We start from the raw sequence: 21,911 nt of genomic DNA on the forward strand, positions 1-21,911 counted from the left end.
AGCCGGAAGGTCACGGGTTCAAGTCCCGATGAGGTCATTGGATTTTTTCAGTTGACCTAATCCTTCCAGCCGCACTATGGCCCTGGGATCGGCTCAGCCTCTAACAGAAATGAGTACCAGGAATCTTCCTGGGGGTAAAGCGCGGCCGGCGCGTAAGGCTGACAACCTTACCGCCATCTTTGAGCCGATTGTCTACAAAATGTGGGACCCTCAACGTCTCACAACCCTATGGGCCTTCACGGCCTCTTACAGGGCTAGCTTTACTTTTTACTTTTATATTTTAATATTACCTCCCATCTACGATAGGGTCTTCAAAATTCTCTATTCCTTGCAGGTTTTCGACAATATTTTTATTGACTTAGAGGTCTCATATATTAGCCTACTTTCCTTATTTTCAAAAGAATAAAAGTAAGCTTATGAGATCCCAATGCTGTCTGTGTTTGTGTGTTTGTACCCTCCGAACAACATTTGAATGCCTGCACCAATCTTTATTGAACTTGCTATTATATCATAACGACGGTCAGTTATCCGCGCAGTCTAAGGCATGAACTGTCTTCGCTCGCTCGAACGCTGGGATCGTGGTTTCAAATCCCACTTAAGACTTAAGGCATGGATGTTTATCTTCGTTTGTTCTGTGTTTAGGTAGAGGCCTTGCTATGAACTGATCACTCGTCCAACTAGTCTTACCGTCTGTGAAAAATAATTTTGTTTGCCTGGGCCTAGGCCTACCTCCATGAACTTCTCCGTTCACTTCGGTTTTTCTAGATCTTACACATACGATAGGACTCCTTGGGCGAGTGATCAGCTCATCGCAAGGCCTCTACCTGTAGACAAACGCAGAAAAACGCACACAAACATCCATGCCATGAGTGGGATTCGAACCCACGATCCCGGCTTCCGAGCGAGCGAAGACAGTGCATGCCTTAGACCGCTAGGCTACCGTGACCGGCTTTGAAAAATGATTACGGAAGTGAATAAGAGGCCAAGGCCCTGAATGAGTTAGAAAAGCACCTGAACCCATCTAATCGTTTGATTTATAAACCCCTCCCATCAGTAATACCAGGAAAACAGACTTTCAAAGCAAAACCTTAATATTGCTTGATCACCTGCACCAATGTTCATGAAACTGTGTAAGGAAATCAAGATACCTTAGTCCATCTCAGCGGCAAACATACGTTGCTAATCCCTTTGATCAGTAACACCAACAATACATTCTAATTGTTGCTGTAATTGCCGTAATATTACCAATCATCACAGAACTTGGTACGAATATTCTGCCACCTCAACCCGTTTTAACGGCGTACATCATAATTCCTTTTCAATAGTAAATCCAAAATTACATCCATTCAAATTGCTGAGGTAAAACCTTAATATTGCTTGAAGGCCTGTACAAATCTTCATGAAACTTCGTGTTTGTTCTGTTGTGTCACAAGCGCCATCCACCGTTGGAGCCCCAAAAATCATTATTCTATCCCACGCGGTCACCAGTTTGTTGTGGTCCACCCTTGCAACCATTTTATTATGTCGCAGCGGGGATGAGGCACCCCAATTTCTTAATATAATTACAAAGCTCTCAGAAATTTGTTGTGCCGCCCAGTTGCGATATATAAATTCTTATTATATCTCGCCTCTGCCAACCAGTTTCATTGTGGCATCCGACGGCCATCATCAGAATTTAGAATATCCCACATCATTGCCATCATTCAAATGTCTGTGGATAGGCCTACCCCGTCCAGTGAACTAACTATTACGAATACCCTAATAAACACTCAACACGTTATAACAAAAACAAATATAATCAAAGCAACATGTACACAGATACAAGCCTTTTAACATATACAATCTGACATTAATTGCTTACTACTCACTGCCCATAATCTACTAAACCTACATAACACAAACCCAAACCCAAATTTTATATCCTACAAACAGTAAACCGAAGTAATCCTATAACAACAATGAACTAAATTCATACCCTAACCATCATTCTTTAACCAATATTTATATTGTCACGTAACCTGGTAAAGCGACAAGTAGTTAATGGGTTCCGAATTAGGTGAAGCTCTTTATTGGACAAGTTCTTCACAATTGCAATTGCTCAAAAATAACGTCTTCCACACAAGGCCACCTGTCTAGTCTGTTGTCTTCTGGTTCTTACCTGAGCTGGTTTCTTCTGCTCTCAGCTCTGCTCCGTTCACCTCTGATCCGAGTTTTGACCTCCGCTCTGGTCTCCTCTGATCTGACATGTTCTCAAAGTCAAAGTCACATTGCGGCTGAAGGTCAGTCAGTCAGTCAGTCAGTCTTGGTGTCGAGCCCAATCTGGGGCTTATGATCACATATTTATTGCTGTTTGACAGTTACGGTCTTGTTATTTTGGGACGCCCTTTCTGACTTGTTCTAAGTTCTCCTCTGGTATCTTATCTTCTATAGTCGGACGGACTAGAAAACACCTTCTTGAAGGGTTCCATTTCACGTGTTTGCTAGTGTAGTCTTTACTGCAGGAACCGCCCTAGTTCTGGCTTTCATTTTCATGGTAACGCCTTTTAATGTATGCGCTCTCTCGAAAACGTGTTTTAACAAGCCGTTGTCTAACAATGGACACCCGCTCTTACTTAATATATTCCAGCTTTTAGGCGGCACATCATAATATCTTAACAATAACCCAAAGTTCGTAAGCTAACCATAGGTTAGTGATCCTATTCCATCTCTTAAGACCAATAAACCATATATTTTGTCGTAACACTCAATCAACGAGTCAAAGTTGGTATTTTCAATAAGCAAATAGTGAATCAAATGTTGCGCCCTAACAGTCAAACAATGGATGAAACAATAAATCAAGTTTCGTATCCATATGTCCTTCTAGCATTTAAATGGTTGAAACGTGTCCTAACTTTAGCGCCTATGGACTCAATGAAACGAGGAAGTACTGATTCATGAACGCCCAGCGGTAGGAACAAGTAACTGAACTGCCAGTTCGATGAATGTGTCCTATTGATTTCGGTCTCAAGGTTGTACCAGGTTTTGCGGAAGGAGACAAGAGCTAAGGAAGTCAGGAAGTTAATGCTAGAAGTATTTTTTTGCAGTCCGGGCAACAGCAAGGCTCTCTCTGTGTTCTCCACGCACAAAGAGCAAATTCTGGTAAGGTGATAATTTCGGTCTGTACATATAAATATCAACATTCCCGGCCGAGTATCGAACACTGGGTGCTTAAAATGGCAATCATAAAGAGAGATTATCAGGTCTCTTGATACGTCGTGTTTTGTAAGAGCTTGAATGGATCGGAGCTGGTTAATAAGCAGTAGGTTTAAATGAGACTCATTGTTCGATACAGTTCAGGACCTCGGTTTCTTACTGCGATGAGTATCACGTTCTGATACTGGAGCTATGCTTTCTGCCTGCTTCATGCTGGTTTCTTTCTTGCTTTCTTTCTTTCCTTCTTATTCTTCGATCATTAAGTTGGTTGCGACATGTTCCTCCGAAACGTCGGTAGACTTTCAACGGATTACACGACATTCTATAGCAGTACCAGATCGAAATTTGTTTCTGAAGGAGATTAAAAGGAGACTGAATTCCAGCAGCGCTCAGTACTATTCAAGAAAAAAACTTTTTTTTTCTCTCTCATCTACTGTCTAAAAACGTAGAAATTAGAATATAAAATCTTTAATTTTGTCTGTACTTTTTATGGGTATGAAACTTGATCTCTCTCATTAAGGGAACATCACAGACTGAGGGTGTTTTAGAAAGGGTTGGCCTCTCCCAGGAGGGGTGAATTGACGGGAGAGTGGAGAAAACTGCATAACGACGAGCTTCATAACTTATAATCTTAGCCAAGCAAAATAGAATGATCAAGTCAAGATGGACGATATGGGCAGGGCATGTACCATGAATGGAGGATAAGAAGAATGCATGTATCATTTTGGTAGGAAAGCCAGAAGGAGAAAGACCACCAGGAAAACCTAGTCGTATGTGGAAGGATATTATTAAAATGGATCTTAGAGAGATAGGATAGGGTATTACTGAATTGACAGATTTGGTTCAGGTTGTGGGCCATTGGAGTCCTCTTGTAAACAAGGTAATGAAACTTCAGACACCATAAAATGACGGAAATTCTTCAGTAGCTCAGAGACTGAAGACTTCTCGAAGAAAGTTCAGCTCCATGTAATTAATTACACTGCAATGTATCCTAGGAGACGGAAATTTTCGTTGATTCATTGTCCCATAATATTCTGAGATGCTGATTGTTATGTGCCGATCCCAGTGGCCGTGCAGTCTAAAGCATGTTCTGTCTTCGCTACCTCGAAAACAGGGATCATAAGCTCGAATCCCAATGAATGCATGGATTTCTGTGGGTTATTCTGTTTTTGTGTTGTTTTGTGTGCAGGTAGAGGCCCTGCGAAGGGCCAATTACTCGTCCAAGGAGCCCACACTCTGTGCAAATATATTACAAAACTGAAGAAGAGGCCGAGGTAACAAAAGGCTGTAGAGCCAATAATGAATGAATGAATTAATTAATTAATTAATTAATGGTTCTTATGTGTCATTTAAACTTTTTGCCTAATACAAACCACCTATGCAGACGTGGGAGCCAGGCTGCCAACCCAGTTCTGACTCAGGACGACTTTTTTACGAAAAAGATGAAATTTAGAACAGTGATTGTTAGTCAGTGGCTTAACTGGTTGAACACTGCTTTTAATATAGGAGTTGGCTTGGTTAATTCCTCAGTTTTTCATTCAAGCTGTAGCTATAGTGAACCTCTCCCTAAGCGTCCAAATGTTATTAAGAAACCTGTACAAAGATGCTAGTTGCAAAGCTTTAAGACCTATAATTTAATAGTATTTTTTTATTGCTAGTGGGGTGTGACTAAGTCCCTTGTACTGCGGCCAATTCTGGCCTATTGTACCAGCCCCAGATGATATGTGAGAGTGACTGTGGATCAGTTAGTGGAAATAAGATTGGCAGGGGAAACCCAAGTACTCGGAGAAAACCTGCCCAAACGCCACTTTGTCCACCACAAATCCCACTTGACCAGACCAGGGATCGAACCCGGGCCGCCGCGGTGGGAAGCGGCCTTTAATAGTAATTATTTCTAGAACTATTTCTTCTCTCTTCTTGCTCCAACTTTGGATCACAGGGCTGATTTCTCAGTTTCATAATCATTTTTACAGGCAGTAGGACTCCTTGGACGGGGGATCAGCTCGTTACAAGACCCCTATCTAAGCACAGGAAAACATGAACACAGAATAAAAGCATATACATACCAAACATGCATATTTTTTTTTGTGGGATTCGAACCCACGATCCCGGCTTGCGAGCGAGCGAAGACAGTACATGCCTTAGACCTCTCGGCTGCCGTGACCGGCTGACCAGTCGGTAAAGCGCCCGTAACAACTGGAGAATAACTCCGCGTGGTATAAGAATGCAACTTCTGAAAATGTGTCATATTTTTACCGGGTATCTTTCCCCAAGGTTCGATTCGAAGGCGGTTTCTAAATTCATTAAGTTTCTTTGGTATCAAGTGGGAAGGTTAATAACGTGGTTTAATGAGTCAGCCATTATCAGAGACCTTCACAGGGTCATAACTGTGCAATTGCGGAAATGTCACTCAACAGCCGCACGAGTGGATATCGAAGGGTCGTATTCGCTTCCTGCAATCTGAACATAAAGAAATGACGTATCAGAAAATGTCTTATTCTGTTTCGTGACCAGTTTCCCTTTCTAGACACTGTCAGTGGTCTACCGAGTCAGGATGAACCATTAACACTTCTTCGTTAGTCATTTACTAGCCACAGAACAAATGGTCACTTAAGTACATGCCCGGAGCATATATATAGTGATATGTTGTCCTACATAACCACAAGTGAGAGAAAGCGCTTTCTCAGTGGTCATTCTTACTCTCAGTGACGTCATACCATACATGGCAACATTGTGAGAAAGTTAGATAATTGTTCTGTGAAAATGTGTAAACTTTTATATCTCTATTGCTCACGAAAAACAATGTATAGAAGTGTGACATACCTTTAGAAAATGTTACAAGGGCATAGAACCACTTTCTCTGCAAGACATGGTCCTCATTGTGTGGCACACTTGTTTCTTATTATAATCTGAAATAAAATTCGCTCCAGTTGTTCAGTTTAAAGAAAGTAAACTAAAGGCATGAAGCAATGCTCTTTGTGAGAAAAGAAGACTGGGTAATAAAGAATTTCCCGCCTTTTAAGGAAACCGAAACTCCGTTACCTTGCACACAAAAGCAGAAATCTGGCTCATATCCCGAGCCGAATAAACCAGTCAACTTCTTCACACGGTATTTTATGTAAGGTAAACGTCATTAATATCTTCTCATGTGCAATTGTATCTCGCAAACATTCTGTTCACTTCAAGTTTCCGATTTTTCATGTGCACATTTCTCATTTCCTTCATGCGTTTCATACGCAAGTTGAGGAGTTCGGCAGTCTCCGTCTTTTTGATTTCATCAGAATAATGATGCATGAAAAATTGATTAATTAATTCACTCATTCATCAATGGCGCTACAGCCCTTTGTTGGGCCCTGATCTTTTCTCCAGTTATATATTCTTTTTTTTTTTACACAGACGGTAGGACTCCTTGGACTAGGGATCAGCTCGTCGCAAAGCCGCTACTTACACAGAGGACAACACAAACACAATAAACGCACAGACAGACATCCATACCTTGAGTGGGCATGAAAAAATAGGACTCCAAATTTTCAAGCTTTTCATCCTGTGACTTTCTCCAGCCTCCTGTTACGTCTTCCATCTATGCCCAAGCATTTTCATCAACACTCCGTTCTCTGCCGCCTTAATCCTTTGTAGGGTCGCTAATACACGTATATAGACCATATTAATACCATTTAATATGCTATATTATTTAAAAGTAGAGTCCCTGAGTTTAAGTAATTAAGTAATACGCCATGAAGGGATGTGTGGGAGTGGATTTATAGATCAACGTATTCTTTACCTCGCCACTAGTTGAAGGGTAGTGACCAGTTTTATGCCCCGACGGCTTCACCCCGGGGAAATCCCCCGCTACGTATTGTATGGGTGACTGGTTGGGGCCTGGGCCGGTTTGGAGAATATGGAAAAGAGAAAAATCTTGTCTGCACGGAGACTTGAAATTCGGCCCATTATCCTCCAACCCGTAGCTCGTACCTATACAGACTGCGCTTTCCGGATTCCCTATATATATAGGTTAGCTCTATCTAAGGTACCAAACCGAATAGATGACTTCCCCCTCTCACCTTAGGACGGAAACATCCAGTTCTCGAAACGTCGTGTTTTCTATTTTCTGGAATACTGGTCGATGGAAAATGTCCAAAACCCCAGTTATTCTGATTGAATACGGAATACTTACTGCAAACGGAGTCACTGGCGAAAGTATGGAACAGTGCAGTGGACTCGCGTTTTCTATAATAAAGTTGCGCCTTTCCGTAGGATATTTCCATCGTATCTGTTTGGCTGCACTTTCAGTATTTTTATGTTCTTTACTTTGGTTATGTGTGCCTTAGTGCTCTCTTCTATTGTACTCTATACCATGGAGATATCCTACGAAAGAAACTAACCACAAAAACAACGCTGTGCCTGAAGGCACAGAAGACAAAGTGTACAGTGCATTGGTCCCCCAACAACAAAAGTTGCCTGATGATGGCCCATGTGTGGCCGAAACATCTTGCAACAAAGAATACATGTGTATAGTTAATGACATGTAAAATATTTAACAAACACTTTTAATGTATTAAATATATTTTAATGTCTTTTATAACAGGTTGACTTTGTTGCCTTATAGACCGAATACTTACGATCTAAAAAAATGTGTATACCTGTTCTTCACGCCTGAAGACAAACTTCAGAGGGTACAACCCCTATTTAATTTCTATGCAGTGTTACCGTCCAATGACTGTTCCTTCGAGGTGGGCAGTCCGTGTCACGGAACGAACATTCGGGAACAAACCCGTAACATTAGGTAGCAATGGAGACAGACACTTTATCAGAATACACTGACGTATCCTGTTAATGGCTTGACCTTGAAGTGTACAGATTTCCTTAGCATGCGTCCAGAAGACACATCCTGTGATGTTAGCGTTCCTTCTTATAAATATTGTGTTGTTTTGGAGAATAAAAATATTTATATCTGTATATTGGGTTCAATGTCAGTAAGTAGTTGATATCAATAATAAATTAAAAAATCTGTTAAAAAATTAGTATACAATTGTGTAAACTTCTTTGTGATAGGCAAGAAAGTTGCCACTTTAATAAGCTATCATTCGGACTCGCCCTTCAATCGAAACCCAAGCATCTTGAAGTGTATCAGAAACCTTAAGATGATAATTGATAAGATGTACACCCCCCCCCAAACTGACTCAGTATCCAGTTCCCAAACAAATATTTAAGTACATACTTTAATGACCTATTAGTAAATTAAAAGATATTATATTAAATTATAGATAAATACTAAGCTTTGATTTCTATGCCCTGAATGCTAGCTTAATATCAAGAATATGAGTCAGAAAAGTACACAGGACTATTTTATTTATTTAATGTTATATATTAGTGAACAATTAATAGATACAGAATGTTTTCTTTCATAAGGGAGTTTAGAAGAAATATATAAAATTTTATACTCAATTTCCGCAAAGATCTTTTGCAATTGTAAATTAATTACCCATGCTCTTAAGGACAATTCGTGGATTTAATGCTAGAATAAATAACTTCATTTCTATTTCTTTGGTGTAATGATCGCCCCAAATCGTGTTTTACGAAGTCCTTCAGCTTTTTGTTTCATATTACAAATCTCTCTTGTAAATGTGGACAATTCTTAGACATGCCGAACCACAGACATCAAGTTGCAGTATTAGGGGTGACTGACTTCCTGTATTTACAATGCAATAAGAACTTATATCATTGGAACATGTTTATGAGCGAATCAGTAATATCCATAATTATGATAATGTCCATCATGGCCTCCAGCCACGGCGTCCAGGTAACCTGTGTCATACGTATCGTAGTCAGAAACGAGGTGTGCCGTGGTGTGTGTCGGGTAGGTCTGGTATTGAGTGTAGTGCTGCTTCGTCACGGCTGAAACAGAAATAACCAAAAGATCACAATGAAACGAGGGGAAACAAATACTTTGGAAATGTGTCAGGCTCTAAATATCAAGGAACAACCTTTATAAACAATAATGATTGTAAAAATATAAAATTTAGTTAAGTGAGAAAATGGCCGTGCCATAGCTCAGGTGGTTAGTCGCCGGCTTCCAACCGCGGTGTCCTTGGTCCATTCCTATGTCAGGTCATGTGGGTTTTGTGGTGGACGAGGTGGCACTGGGGCTGGTTTTATCCGAGTATTTCGGTTTCTCCTGTCAACTCTCATTCCACTGACTGCTCCACACTTAACATCTATCATCAGTGGCTGGTATAATACCCTGGCTTGAACCCAGGTCGTCGCGGTGGGAAGCAGGCTACTATCCTCCTGAGCTATGGCACGACCATTAATGATGCACTTAGTAAATTTATACTCTTCACCAACAATTGTTTCATTGATCAAGTCACGAAGGATGAGATGGATGAAACACGTAGCACGAATGGGTGGGATTACGTATTCACACAAAATTTATATTATAAAACTTGAAACAAAGAGACAATTCTGGAGACATTAGAGTAGATGGGAAGATTATATTAACAATAATCTTACTCGTAAAAGAAGTTCGATGTAATGGTATTGACCGGATTAATCTGGCTTATAACAGCATCGGACCGTGGTCTGCTGTGGACAAAACAATGGAACTTAGCATTCCACAGGACAACAATTTGTCCGACCTGTCTCTCTGCTCCATGGAGTGATTTTGGGAGTGCAGTTTAATGCAAGACTGGACTATGAGATGCTTCAGTTCATGGTGTAGCCGAGGAAGGTACAGCTAGGTCTGTAGTTCCCAACTGAGGCCGAAAGCTACTTACCAACTGGAGCTACGACAGGTGCAGGGGCATATCCTATATGTGTGGAGGGAGCAACAGCTATCTGCGCCACTACGGGTTTGACCACTGGCACTGCGATGGGTTTGACCACGGGGGCGACATGTACTCCAGGCCCGCTCTTGCTGACCACTGCGTTGAAGCCATTCACTGGATCCGCCGTGTAGTCCACTGTACGGATGCTGCCATCTGGCTCCACCAGGCTGTACTGCCCCTTCACTACGTCTCCTTCTCGTTGCTCAGACTGATGCTTGACGTCGCCAGTGTGCTGGTCGTTCACGCCGTAGTTAAAAGCGTAACGCGGGGACGACTGAAACAGTGAGCGTACTGGGTTGTGACTCACATAAAACTTAAATTAACAAGTACAGAAATCCTTCGCCAACATCGGTAGAAATCTAAAGTTAATTAAAAAATCACACCGTGAAGACATACGGGGAGTGGAGGTACAGCTCCATAATTCTTGACCTCGGCACTAATTGAATTCAATGGTCAGCTTGACGCCCCTGTCGCTTTATTCCCGAGGAAATAACCTCCGGTACACACTCATAGAAGATGTGTGAGCTTCAGAGCCGTTCTTGACGCTGTGGACAAGAGAAAAATCCTGCCCCTGTCGACAATCTAACCCCGATCTTCGACCGTGCCATAGCTCAGGCATTTAGTTGCAGGCTTCCCACCGTGGCAGCCCGGGTTTGAGCCCAGGTCAGGTTATGTGGGATTCGTGGTGGACAAAGTGGCACTTGGGCAGGTTTCCTCCAAGTACTTTGATTTCCCCTGGCAATTCCCATTCCACCGACTACTCCACATTCATCATCATCTATCATTGGGGCCAATGGCGGAATAGAACACTTTGACAGTTTTAGTATAGATAAGTATTTAAATATTTGAAAACACCGCTACATGAGGTACACGAAACGTAAGATTTCTTAAATTTTTATTAGCTGCTCTAACTGATCATTAAAGTATATTTCAATATTCACGCATAAAAAGCATGTATTAGGAAAATGTAAACGAATATTTGTATTTCAATACTTATTTTTATATTGAAATTAAATTTAGAGAGCTTTGTTGAAGATTGCTTTCCTTGTGCTGCGTCTCAGGCAATGATTCAGGGATGTGGCCATAATTACGTCAAGTAACGAGTAAGAATGATACCTAGGTGGTACTTACGTAATAATCAATTGCATGAGATGGAACATATCCCGGCCTCGCAAGAACCATTCTCGAAATGATGGCTCCAGCCAAAACAACAATCTGAATACAAACAAAAATATGGTTTTAATCTACAATATTCCATATACACCTATATATAAGCGGCCTCCATAGTCTAGGGGTGACGTTCCCACCTCATGACTCAAGGTACGCGGGTTCAAACCCGGCGGAGGTCGTGGAATTTTTAACGGCGGAAAAATTCAGGGAATAGGTCCTCCGGGAAGGACTTTAAGCCGTGGGTCCCGTGTCGTAGATTTACGGCACGTAAAAGATCCTCATGTCTCTAGGAGACCTCTGAGCAAAATTAGGCATAAAGTTTCTGGCCCAAGTAGTTTCCAATGCCTCTGGTAGATGGGGGAAGTATCAGGCACCGAGGGCCGACCTTGTTGGCTGAACGGGGCTGATAGCACGCACCAATACCGGTAGGGTATGGCGACTGGTAGAATATCAAAATGGGACGTACAATAGACTATTAATAGCGGTGCATGGGGAAACCCACCCCCTCCAATAATAATAATAAAAATAATAATACATATATATAAATTGTACCAAAATGTGCATATAAATATGCTGTGACTGGAAGGTGCCGCCAAATTTTGGCCTAGAGTTCCACGTGCCAAAATAAGCAAAGCGTCCTTACCAAGACGTGTCCGGAAACAGTTACTTAGGGAGTTATGGCTGAAGGAGTACATTACAATACGTGCTAAAATTGTCCTTGTTGGTGATTATTTGCCAGGCCCTCACATTTTATCACATCGTCTTACGGGCTACAACATCCAAGGTTTCCTCTTACATGACCGGCCAAAGCTACTAGCAGAGCGCGGATGTGGTACATGCATGACGGTGCTTCAGCCAAGTCTAGCCTTGCTGTGCCTATCACGACCAATGGATATGTAGAGGGGACCCACTCTATGGCCTGCCGTCTTGCCATTCTTGAATCCTCTGGATTTCTAATTGTGGGACATTTAAAACCCCTTCAGTAACAGCTCCTTTTGACGATGAAGAGTCATTTCATCATCGCATTGCAAATGTCTGTCAGAATACCCGCAACTACCCCTGCATTTCTGAAAGGATGAAGCTGTCCATGTTGAGACGTCTCGAAGGGTGCAATCCATCACATGGACGAAATTCTGAGTGCTAATTATGAATATACTATTTCAACTGTGTTGACATGGACTTGTCTTGTTTTTGTTGTGCGGAAGTCGCGCCCCAAAGTTGTCTGCAACTTTCAATTACACTTAGATAATCTGTGAGGGTGGGTTTATGTGAGCGATTCGACAAAAAGTTGCTCGTACGCTGAAGCAACACTCCATGGAGATGTATGAGGGAAGAAAAATGCTCAAATGTTATTATTCTATGCACTATATAGAACGGTCGCCGGTCACGGTAGCCGAGCGGTCTAAGGCACGTACTGTTTTCTCTCGCTTGGAAACCGGGATCGTGGGTTCGAATCCCACTCAGGGCATGGATGTTTAGTTTGTGTGTGTGCCTTTCTCTGTGTTTGTGTACAGGTAGAGGGCTTGCGACGAGCTGATCACCCGCCCAAGGAGTCCTACTGAATGTGTAAGGCCTAGAAAAACCGAAGTGAACGGAGAATTTTATGGAGGTAGCTTAGGCCCACTGGGGCTGTAGTGCCAACGAAAGAAAAAGTTAATACAAAGGTTCAGACAAATGCTACAGAAATTTGGTGGCATTAAAATATTGGGTGAGAAAAGAGCAAATCGAAATTTCCTTCGGTTAAAAATAGGGGAAGAGCAAATAAAACTGTTTCAAATTTCCTTTCCAAAGAATTGAAAACTAATATATACAAAACTATAATTTACCTGCTGTCTTTCTATGCATGGGGCATGCGGCAGCTCAGTTGGTTGAGGCACTATACTACAAGTCGGAAGGTCGCGGGTTCGATTCTCGATGAGGTAAATGAATTTTTTAAATTTGCCTAATCATTCCAGCCGCCCTATGACCCTGTGGATCGACTCAGCTTCTAACAGGAATCTTCCAGGGGGTAAAGGGCGACCGGGTCTTAAGGCTCACAAACTCATCGCTAGGAAATTTGGGAACCTCGGCGTCTCACAAACCTATAGGCCTCCACTGCCCCTTATAGTGATTGCTCAGTTTCACCTTTTATACGTACACTCGTCTCCTCTGGAGAGAACAACGTAACTTGAGGGTGCAAGGGGAGGCGGTGTATTTTGACCTAACGAACAGGAAGGAACGGGAGGTAGTTGCGTATTGAGGGGCTTCATAAATTTTACTCTTTAGGGTTTGAGTGATCAGATCAAAGAGTATTAAGTCCGCGGCCGATGTACGTGTAGAAAGGGTAACAGAGATCGTGAGTCAGCAGACCTGAAAAGAAAAAAAGCACTTGGAAATTTTAAGAGCAAGTGGGAAAATAATGTGAACATTTGTTACAATAAGTAAGTTGTGAGGATATAGGCATGATTCCCCAGACTTGGGATAGGGACCAATAGCGATCCTTGTGAACATATTAATGAACACTCGGGGGCCACAAAAGAGCGAAGAATGACTTGAATAAGTGATGAAATATTCTCAAGGAAGACTCTGCTGAGTGGAGATAATTAATTTTCTTGGTTAATTGAAAGTGTTAATTAAGGTTACGTCTACTTATAAATGCTTCCTCAGTAAGGAACGTAAATTTCTCATAGAAATTATGAAATCAATTACTTTCCCAGACCATGTCACCCTTTACTCACATTACAACATTTTTTACGTAAACATTTCCGTGAAATGTGGCGCTTCGTGAGACATCATGCATTGCCCTGGATATTGTGTAAGTCTCATTTATTTTGAAATATGCTTATAATAAATTCTGAGAAACTTAAAGTAATGACGTATACATGAAATTTTCACACTGGCTGTAGAATATGATTTGAAAAGCATACTTAGCCCAAATAATGAACAAAGTTGATCGTTAATTAGATGTTAGTAATATTTCTGGGCTTGCGAAATATGTTACATGATATTACATTGATTTATGCTTTCAAAAGGGGCTTGTACATTTACGAATATCTTTGTTAGAGACACCAAATTCAATCATCCTAACCCTTCAAGAACGTGAAAGCAAAACTTTGATGGTCAGGACATGAAGCAAAGAAGAAAAAGAAAGTGACGAAGAAGACGAAACAGGATAGGAGGAGATGGAATATGAACCCAAAGGAAAGGAGTAAGGATATGGAAGAAAAAAGCAACAACAATAAGAAGAGGAGGAACGGATGAACTAAGACTGCAGTTAAGCGGAACAGAAAGCTTCTTTCTGCTGTCTTGAGTCTCAAGCTGTTTAGTAAGATTACCGGATGACACAGTGTGCTTCAGGCAATACAGAAGAATCAGTACAATGCAATTAAAATTCAAATAAGTTGTAGAATAAAGCCCTACACAACACATTGTGTATATATGTTATCACCACAGCGCGGCACGGCGCGTCCTTAAGACAGAGGAGGTCTCCAGATACAGAGGGCAGCTGCAAATGAGTTAACGCGCATGCGTAAACAGCCATTGATGTTATGGATCTACAGTTTCAAAATTGGGGATGCGACAACACCTGAGGGTAAACCAAAAAAATTAGATGGACATGACATACGCCTGAATGGAGTCTCACATGGCTATTCTACCTGGGAACCCTAGGCATAAAGGTGAAGATAATATTAATATTAAATCCTAGGTATATCAGGTATGACTGTAAGAAGTGTATTCAGCTGTCTGTAGATAGAATTTTATGATGGGATTTTGGGAGCAAGGTAAAGGGCATTCGGATCTCGTAAAAGAATGTAATTTCTTGACCATCAGAATAAATATCTCCCCCCCCCAAGAAAGAACATCTGTGGTTATAGCCCATAAATAATATCTGGGGGTTACAGATCATAGCCGTGGATTCGGGAAAATATTTCGACGGAAATATATCAGATATAATATACAAAGTAACTGAATTTCGAGTTACTTTATCCAGATCCAAAATCACACTTTCTTCCAACACATTTGGGCCCATAATAATTTGATTGGTATTCCGTTCACCACAAGATCTGGCTTCGCAAATTTGCCTGTCTGTCCTCCTGGCAGTCTTGGACACAAAGAAAACTCAGTAGAATATGTAATCACGGATAAATTTTAGCATTATATTTTTGGTGAATTGAATTTAAATTGAAGAAAGCAGTCTTCTGGGATTTGGCACCGTGTATATGTGGTGTTAACCGACGTTTCGGAGGAACGTATCGCCTCCATCTTCAGGATAGAAGAAAAAATATAAAAATCCGCAAGCGAAGAGACCGTGACAACCAGTAAAAGCAGCTGCGTATTGCTATTACCACTTGTGTAACAACTTTCTTGTTCAAAACAGACGTACAGATATGTATTTAGAACTCTCTGAAAAAAAAATATAGTGTATTTTTAGAGCTGAAATATAACTCCTGCCTTCGGGAAGCTTGCTTCTCTCTCGATGCTTCATGGTTGTGCTGAAGCAGTCTTCAGGTTGCCTAATGAATATATGTCTCACATCGCGAAATTATCAGGTATTCCAAAGTTATGTATTACGTATTTTATTTGAGGTAACAGTGAGTCCTTATTGCCCTGAGCAATTCGTATGCTCATTACCTGCAATCACATTACTTGCATTTTATTTTTATTTCTGTGTATGAAATTTTACACTGTAAGCATTAAGGAAGCCTGATGTACCAGAACTCGTTTTGCACTGATATATTGAATTCTTAAGTTACTTATTTAAAGACACTCTCAGTATCAAGACTACATAACTTCGATATTAGGATGATTAATGAATATTTAGCAGTTGATGGAATAAGAACTAGTAAAGGAAACCGAAATACTCGGAGGAAACATGCTCCAGTGTCACTTTGTTCACCACAAATCCCACATGACCTAACCTGGGGCCTAACTAGGGCAGCGGCAATGGGAACCTGTTTGAAAATAGAAACTAACAGAGCAAATTCCTTCTTGTGAATCTAACATTCGCTTAGTGCGTATATAATTTATCAATTTATCCTTCAAACCATAAGTTCGTTGCCGTATTTCCAAGCTGCAGTAGAAGGCATAGCTCTTACAAAACCGTTCATGACGTGTAGTGATACTCTATTACTTCCGGAATAAAGGATTTACTTATTTTGGTAGGAAATTGCACCAATTTGACAGAAACAGCAAACAATTTCTCTCTACTTCTCCGTTGTTATAAAATATATTGTCAGTTCGAGAGTTAAAGCTTTATTTTAGGAACGAAAACGGTGTTCCTAATTCGGTTCCCGACTGAAGCACAATGCGTATTAATGTTATGATAACACACAGCCTTTCTACTCGATAATTTCTTTTAATTATTGGTCCATTATTGCATTCATAAGGATAATAAAACTTCCAGCTAACCTTGCATAATGCATATTAACTTACATATCCATAATGCAGTTTCCTCACTATATTTTCGTATTCGTGGACGTGCCATTAAATAATTTATTTAAACTAATGGGCTTACAATCTGATTGCAAATGTATCTTATTTATTTTCAAGCAACTCCCAGCTTTCTCCTTCTACCCCTTTTTAAGCTGAAAAATTTATAATATATTATATTATATTAAGGGTGAAAAATTTATGTTTTTTTCTGAGCCATTCGTAAATTTCATAAAATTATTCTTGTTTTCCTAAATTAAACTCACAGAAGTCCAAATTTTTTTCAAGAAGCTCTGTGGGTCTCTTTTAGCCAACTGTTCTAGTTCCACACCCCTTCTTTATGGTCACGCAACCGCTCTCATATCCTCCATATAAACGGAGCTGCTCACTACTTATCCGTTTAGCTCACTGCAGCTGCTCTTCTTTACTTTATTTGGAATCACGGAATATATTCATATCATTCTTAAATATGAACTCTATTCGGGTTGTACATGAATATCGCTACGTTAATTTAGAATGGCAGGTCACGGTAGCCTCGCAATCTGAGGCATGAACTGTCTTCCCTCGCTCCGACGCTCGAATACCGGGTTCGAATCCCGCTCAAGGCATAGATGTGTTTGTGTTTTCCTGTGTTTAGGTAGCTGCTTTGCGGCGAGCTGATCACCCATCCAAGGGATCACGGAATATATTCATATCATCCTTAAATATGAACTCTATTCGGGTCTGTAAAAATGATTACGAAACTGAGAAATGAGCCCTATACTCCAAAGTGGGAACAAGAGGAGAGCGCAATTAGAATCACTTGTTGTTTTCATAAAATTCTTGTTCCTGTCTTCCATTTTGTTCATTTATCTCATGATCTTTGAACTTCACGGAATTTTTGGCAATTTGGACTTACCGCTTACCAAGTTCTTTTTTCGGGCATGCTTAATCGTCACTTTCTTGCACATACGTCATATTAACTTCATTTTAAATTACAGATATAAATACGGTTAAAGGAAAGAGACCCTTAAGACACAGCGGCATGAAAAACTGATTTTCAGATTTGCTCAACAGAATATAAACATTTATATCTATGCTAAATATTTGGAAAATGAAGCTTCTTCCGCTTTCCAACATTGCTGTCGATTCAGTTAAATACAATGATAATTATGCATTAGTGACACCTGTTCTGAATTTCCTTCTAGACTGAAAACAGACCGAGTTACATTACAGTGAATATTGTGCGAACAGAAATAATCTTTATATATTATTCATATTTCATATGAATATAAGTTGTAAAAAGCAGAGATTTATAGGTACTTGTCAAGAGTGCCCAAAGCATGACTTCAGTATTCTCTCTCTCTCTCTGTTTCCGGTTGCTCTCGCTTTGCACCATGGGACATCCATGAAACGCTTTGTTTCACTTCAGTTTCTCAATCCTAAGACAGTCGCTATGACTCCTTGGACTGGGGATCAGCCTGTCGCAAGGCCGTTACCTACAGAAACACAGATAACAACAATGGCTTCAGTGGTATTCGAACCCACGATCCCAGTGCTTGAGACAGAGAAGACAGTTCATGTTTTAGACCACTCGGCCACTGTGGTCGGCTAACTTCAATATTAACTATTATAATTTTAGTGAGAGCAAACATTTCACAAGAAGACTAAATACCAAAGCTTGGTCATGTAAACCTTTTAATTCTACAGAACAAGGAAAATTTTGTCACGTGATTAGACGTACGAACCTAGGCCTTTAAATTTCGTGGCTGTGATCTGGTGAAGGTTAATTAATAATAATTTACTTTTGAATAAGGCAGTTTTTTCGATGGAAAGGACACGGTTTCAGGATATACAAGAATAATAGTTGTAGGTCTACCTTCCATTAGTATCTTATGTGCCTATGTATAGCAGATTTCATATATGTAGCAAAATCACATAAATTATTCTAATATCATTGAAGAAGGCTTACCCCAAGTGTCGTGTACTTCTGAGATGAGCCTTAAAATATTTTCTTAACGATTCATAAATGCAAATAACTTCGAATATTTTATCCTTTCTGTATATACGCGTGAGCGCATGAGAAATCAGGTGCATAGTCGTGTGCCTTTTAGCATCCTTGCTGCTAAAATAGTTTTAAAAGCGCTTTGAATCAAGTTAGGCATCTATGTTCGGAAAATAAATTAACAATAAACTAATTCACTTACGTAAGTCGATGATATATTAGCAACAATTTCTGCCGCCGAAGTTGCTTGCTTTAATTTTGTCGCTGATAATTAAGGAAGCCGCTAATTTAGTAAATTAGTGTATTTCATTTTTCACTCTAAACATAAGGCAAAAACTCAGTTTTTCTTAACAGGAAATGACCCGCAGTTTATGTCAGAAATATAATCCATAATTCCTCTGTTTTCTGAATCACACGATGTAACTTTGATTTTGTTTTAATTTACGTCTCCACGTGTGACAACCGCATAATTTGTCTTCCGACTGTCATCATGCAAGCTCAGTTTTCCACATGAACGAGTATTATATGAAGAGGCCATTCTGTAATATCACTTAACGTTGCTTTCACTACACTGACTTACCTGCAGGATATACATCATCACTTCACACTCTTGTTCTCTGACTCGAACTTTCCATAAAATGTGCAACATTGAGGTCCTTGCTATGTATTTATACGTCCTACTAGCGAGCTGAGAGAAGAATGGCCCTTGCTGTTCGCTAGCTGAAACCAAGGTTAAGTGAGTCTGGGATAAGGTTGCATTGTTCTCGGTAGAAAAATTACACGTATCTACCAATTATACATTTCCTATTCACGTCTTCCTTCTTCCACTTCTTTTAATTCTGTGTCTGCAATAGACTGCTGCTGCAAGGGTGTTGACCTTGAAGATGTTAGGCACCGAAATGCAGAATGGATGCACCAAGCAGAAAGCGTTATGTTCATTCTCGTGTCTTCTTCGTTATGGGGTTCGCTACGTCTAGAATTATGGATGTACTTTGTATGTTGCTGTTCGTATTATATGTCGGGATCAGATATTTGCGCCTACAAGGCTACAGTATGATTTGGAGTAAATTTATTTATGATCTGCTGAAGGTTTGTAACAATGGACTGTTTTTCATTACAAAATTATTATGATTGACGTTGTCCATTGTGTTATGTATATTTATATTATGTGACGTTTCAGAAACTACATGTATTTTGTCATAAAGTTTAAACAACAGGAAAGAACCCTATTCAGTTGGACCAATTAGACAAAGGCCAGTGGTCAAGAAGAGCGTTGGGTAATTAAATATTCCAAAGATAATGGAAAATATCCAAAATCATTTTTATGGCAAAGAGACCAGCTAATGTCATGGAGTTTGGTCTTTCTTAAGAAGCCTCCAGTCACTCAACTACTCAGCAATTCATCAAAATCTTACAAAAACTCGAAGGTTCAGTACTGTGTTCAAAGAACCCGTCCCCGGTTCCTGTCCTGAGCCACCTTAATGCAGTACAGAACATCACATTCTATTTCTCCAAGATACATTTTAATATTATTCTCCCATCTACTTAGGTGTCTTACTAATAGTGGCTTTCCTTTTGGCTTTCCCGCTAAAATCCTGTAAGCATTCTTCTACCCATTCGTACTACATGATGTAGTACATTCTAGTTATATTTGGTAAAGAGTGAATATTATGAAGATTCTCCTTATGCAGTTTTCGCCAGTTTTTCTTTTTCAGTTCAAATATTACCCTCAGCACCCTGTTCTCAAGTATTTCCAGGTTAGGTTATTCCCTTATTGAATTGTTTTGCAATACTTTTCTCAACTATAAATATCCTTGTCATCATATTCTGTTTATTCTGTCTATTATTATTTCCCTTTTATCTACATTACTTCAGTTTTCTCACTTCCCCTTTTCAGCCCAGAATTATAATTATTTTGCGTATAACAGACACGTATTATACATGAGCACTATTCTTTCTCATTCTATGCTTTATTACTGTCCTCTTTTTCACTATAATCAGATTCCTGGCTCGCAGCCGACACGGTTCCCACAGTTCTGGTCGGAGACGCAATAAACAAAACAATGTCGGATTACGCGCAACATTGTGCAGAATAAAAGAATATTTCGAAACTTATGGAATGCTACATGTATATGAGGGTGATAAAACGCTTGTGTATAGAAGGAGCCCAAGCCTGAAGACCATCATGTAGATTGTTACACTGACTGCACTACAGACACTGCTCTTGTAATAATATTGTGGCATTAGACCCGTTGCTAGTCAACGGCCGTGAAATAAGCTACCATACAACAGCCTTCATTAAGTAACGACTCCATAAAGAAAGTGTTTCCACGCTACAATTGCACTCCAACAGAGGAACGGTGTTTTCTGTGCGATCTGGGTCTAGGTATTATAACCAGGATATTAGATGTTGCAACTAATGAGTCAGTCGGTTGGTTAGTGAGTCAGAGAACTGCTGGCTTTCAGTCATTATGAACTGTTGCAAAGAACACTTCTTTTCCATGTTATTCACATTTCAGAAAACATATGAAGAAAAATTCCCCAAAATGGTAAAAAATGATAAGAAATACGCTTAAAAGTCAAAAAATTACCCCCAAAATGAAAAAAATGACATTAAACTTAAAATGTAGAAAAATGACAAAAAATTACGTATAAAATTTACATTTCTGTAACCAGCAGCTCATATCCGAGATTTATATATTTAAGAGCATCGCATAGGATACAAGGATAAAAAGATGACATGTCATCAAAATCCGGGCCCTGTCGATCACAATGTTGTATTGCTCTATCTCGTTACACTCCATTCTTTCCATGTGTTTGTGTCTGTCTTCCGTGCAGCTTATACTAGAAGTTTTCGTAATTCAGAAATTAATTTTTAAATTTTAAATCTCTTAATTCTTTCACTTTATTTGCCCCATTTTCTACAACATGTTTCGGTCTACGTGTTTGTAATTTTTGATAGGTCGACCTTCTCATGATTTCTCTTTCTAGGAATTCTAATATGAAGCATCATAAAGTTATCAGTATGCTTATATAATTATGCTCATGTGGATAATAATTAATATACACCATGACACCTCCCTTGTCACATGGAGAAATTTCTAATAATTAATACCCTATTTATACGTTGATCCATGGCTATTATGGCATGGAAGAATGGGGGAGCACATTTTAGGAACCTGAGCGGAGGAGAAAAATGATTCTGAGCTACTTTCAGAACTTTTAAGGCGCGTGAGAAGGAAACGTGTAAATAGAAACTAACTACTTAATTAACTGCTTTTTGCACCTTCTGTGGTATTGCGAATGTTGGAGATACCCTGCATCGTGACAAA

General features: G+C 39.9%; 1 protein-coding gene across 2 annotated transcripts; it reads right to left on the reverse strand.

Annotated features, from left to right (window-relative positions):
• Positions 1 to 8,583: 8,583 nt before the first annotated feature.
• Positions 8,584 to 19,289, reverse strand: LOC111869994 (cuticle protein 19). Of its 2 annotated transcripts, XM_023861909.2 has the most exons (4): positions 19,160 to 19,289; positions 11,148 to 11,231; positions 9,966 to 10,290; positions 8,584 to 9,087 (listed from the first exon to the last, which is right to left on the reverse strand). In XM_023861909.2, exons 1-4 carry the CDS (start codon positions 19,226 to 19,228, stop codon positions 8,936 to 8,938), a joined length of 630 nt encoding a protein of 209 aa, XP_023717677.1. In that variant the 5' UTR covers positions 19,229 to 19,289; the 3' UTR covers positions 8,584 to 8,935. The 2 variants fall into 2 exon arrangements, with proteins under 2 accessions (XP_023717677.1, XP_033609572.1); XM_033753681.1 differs by lacking the exon at positions 11,148 to 11,231.
• Between the last annotated feature and the right edge of the window lie 2,622 nt (positions 19,290 to 21,911).

Source organism: Cryptotermes secundus, unplaced genomic scaffold (assembly GCF_002891405.2).
Source record: "Cryptotermes secundus unplaced genomic scaffold, Csec_1.0 scaffold1064, whole genome shotgun sequence".
Taxonomy (NCBI): Eukaryota; Metazoa; Arthropoda; class Insecta; order Blattodea; family Kalotermitidae; genus Cryptotermes; species Cryptotermes secundus.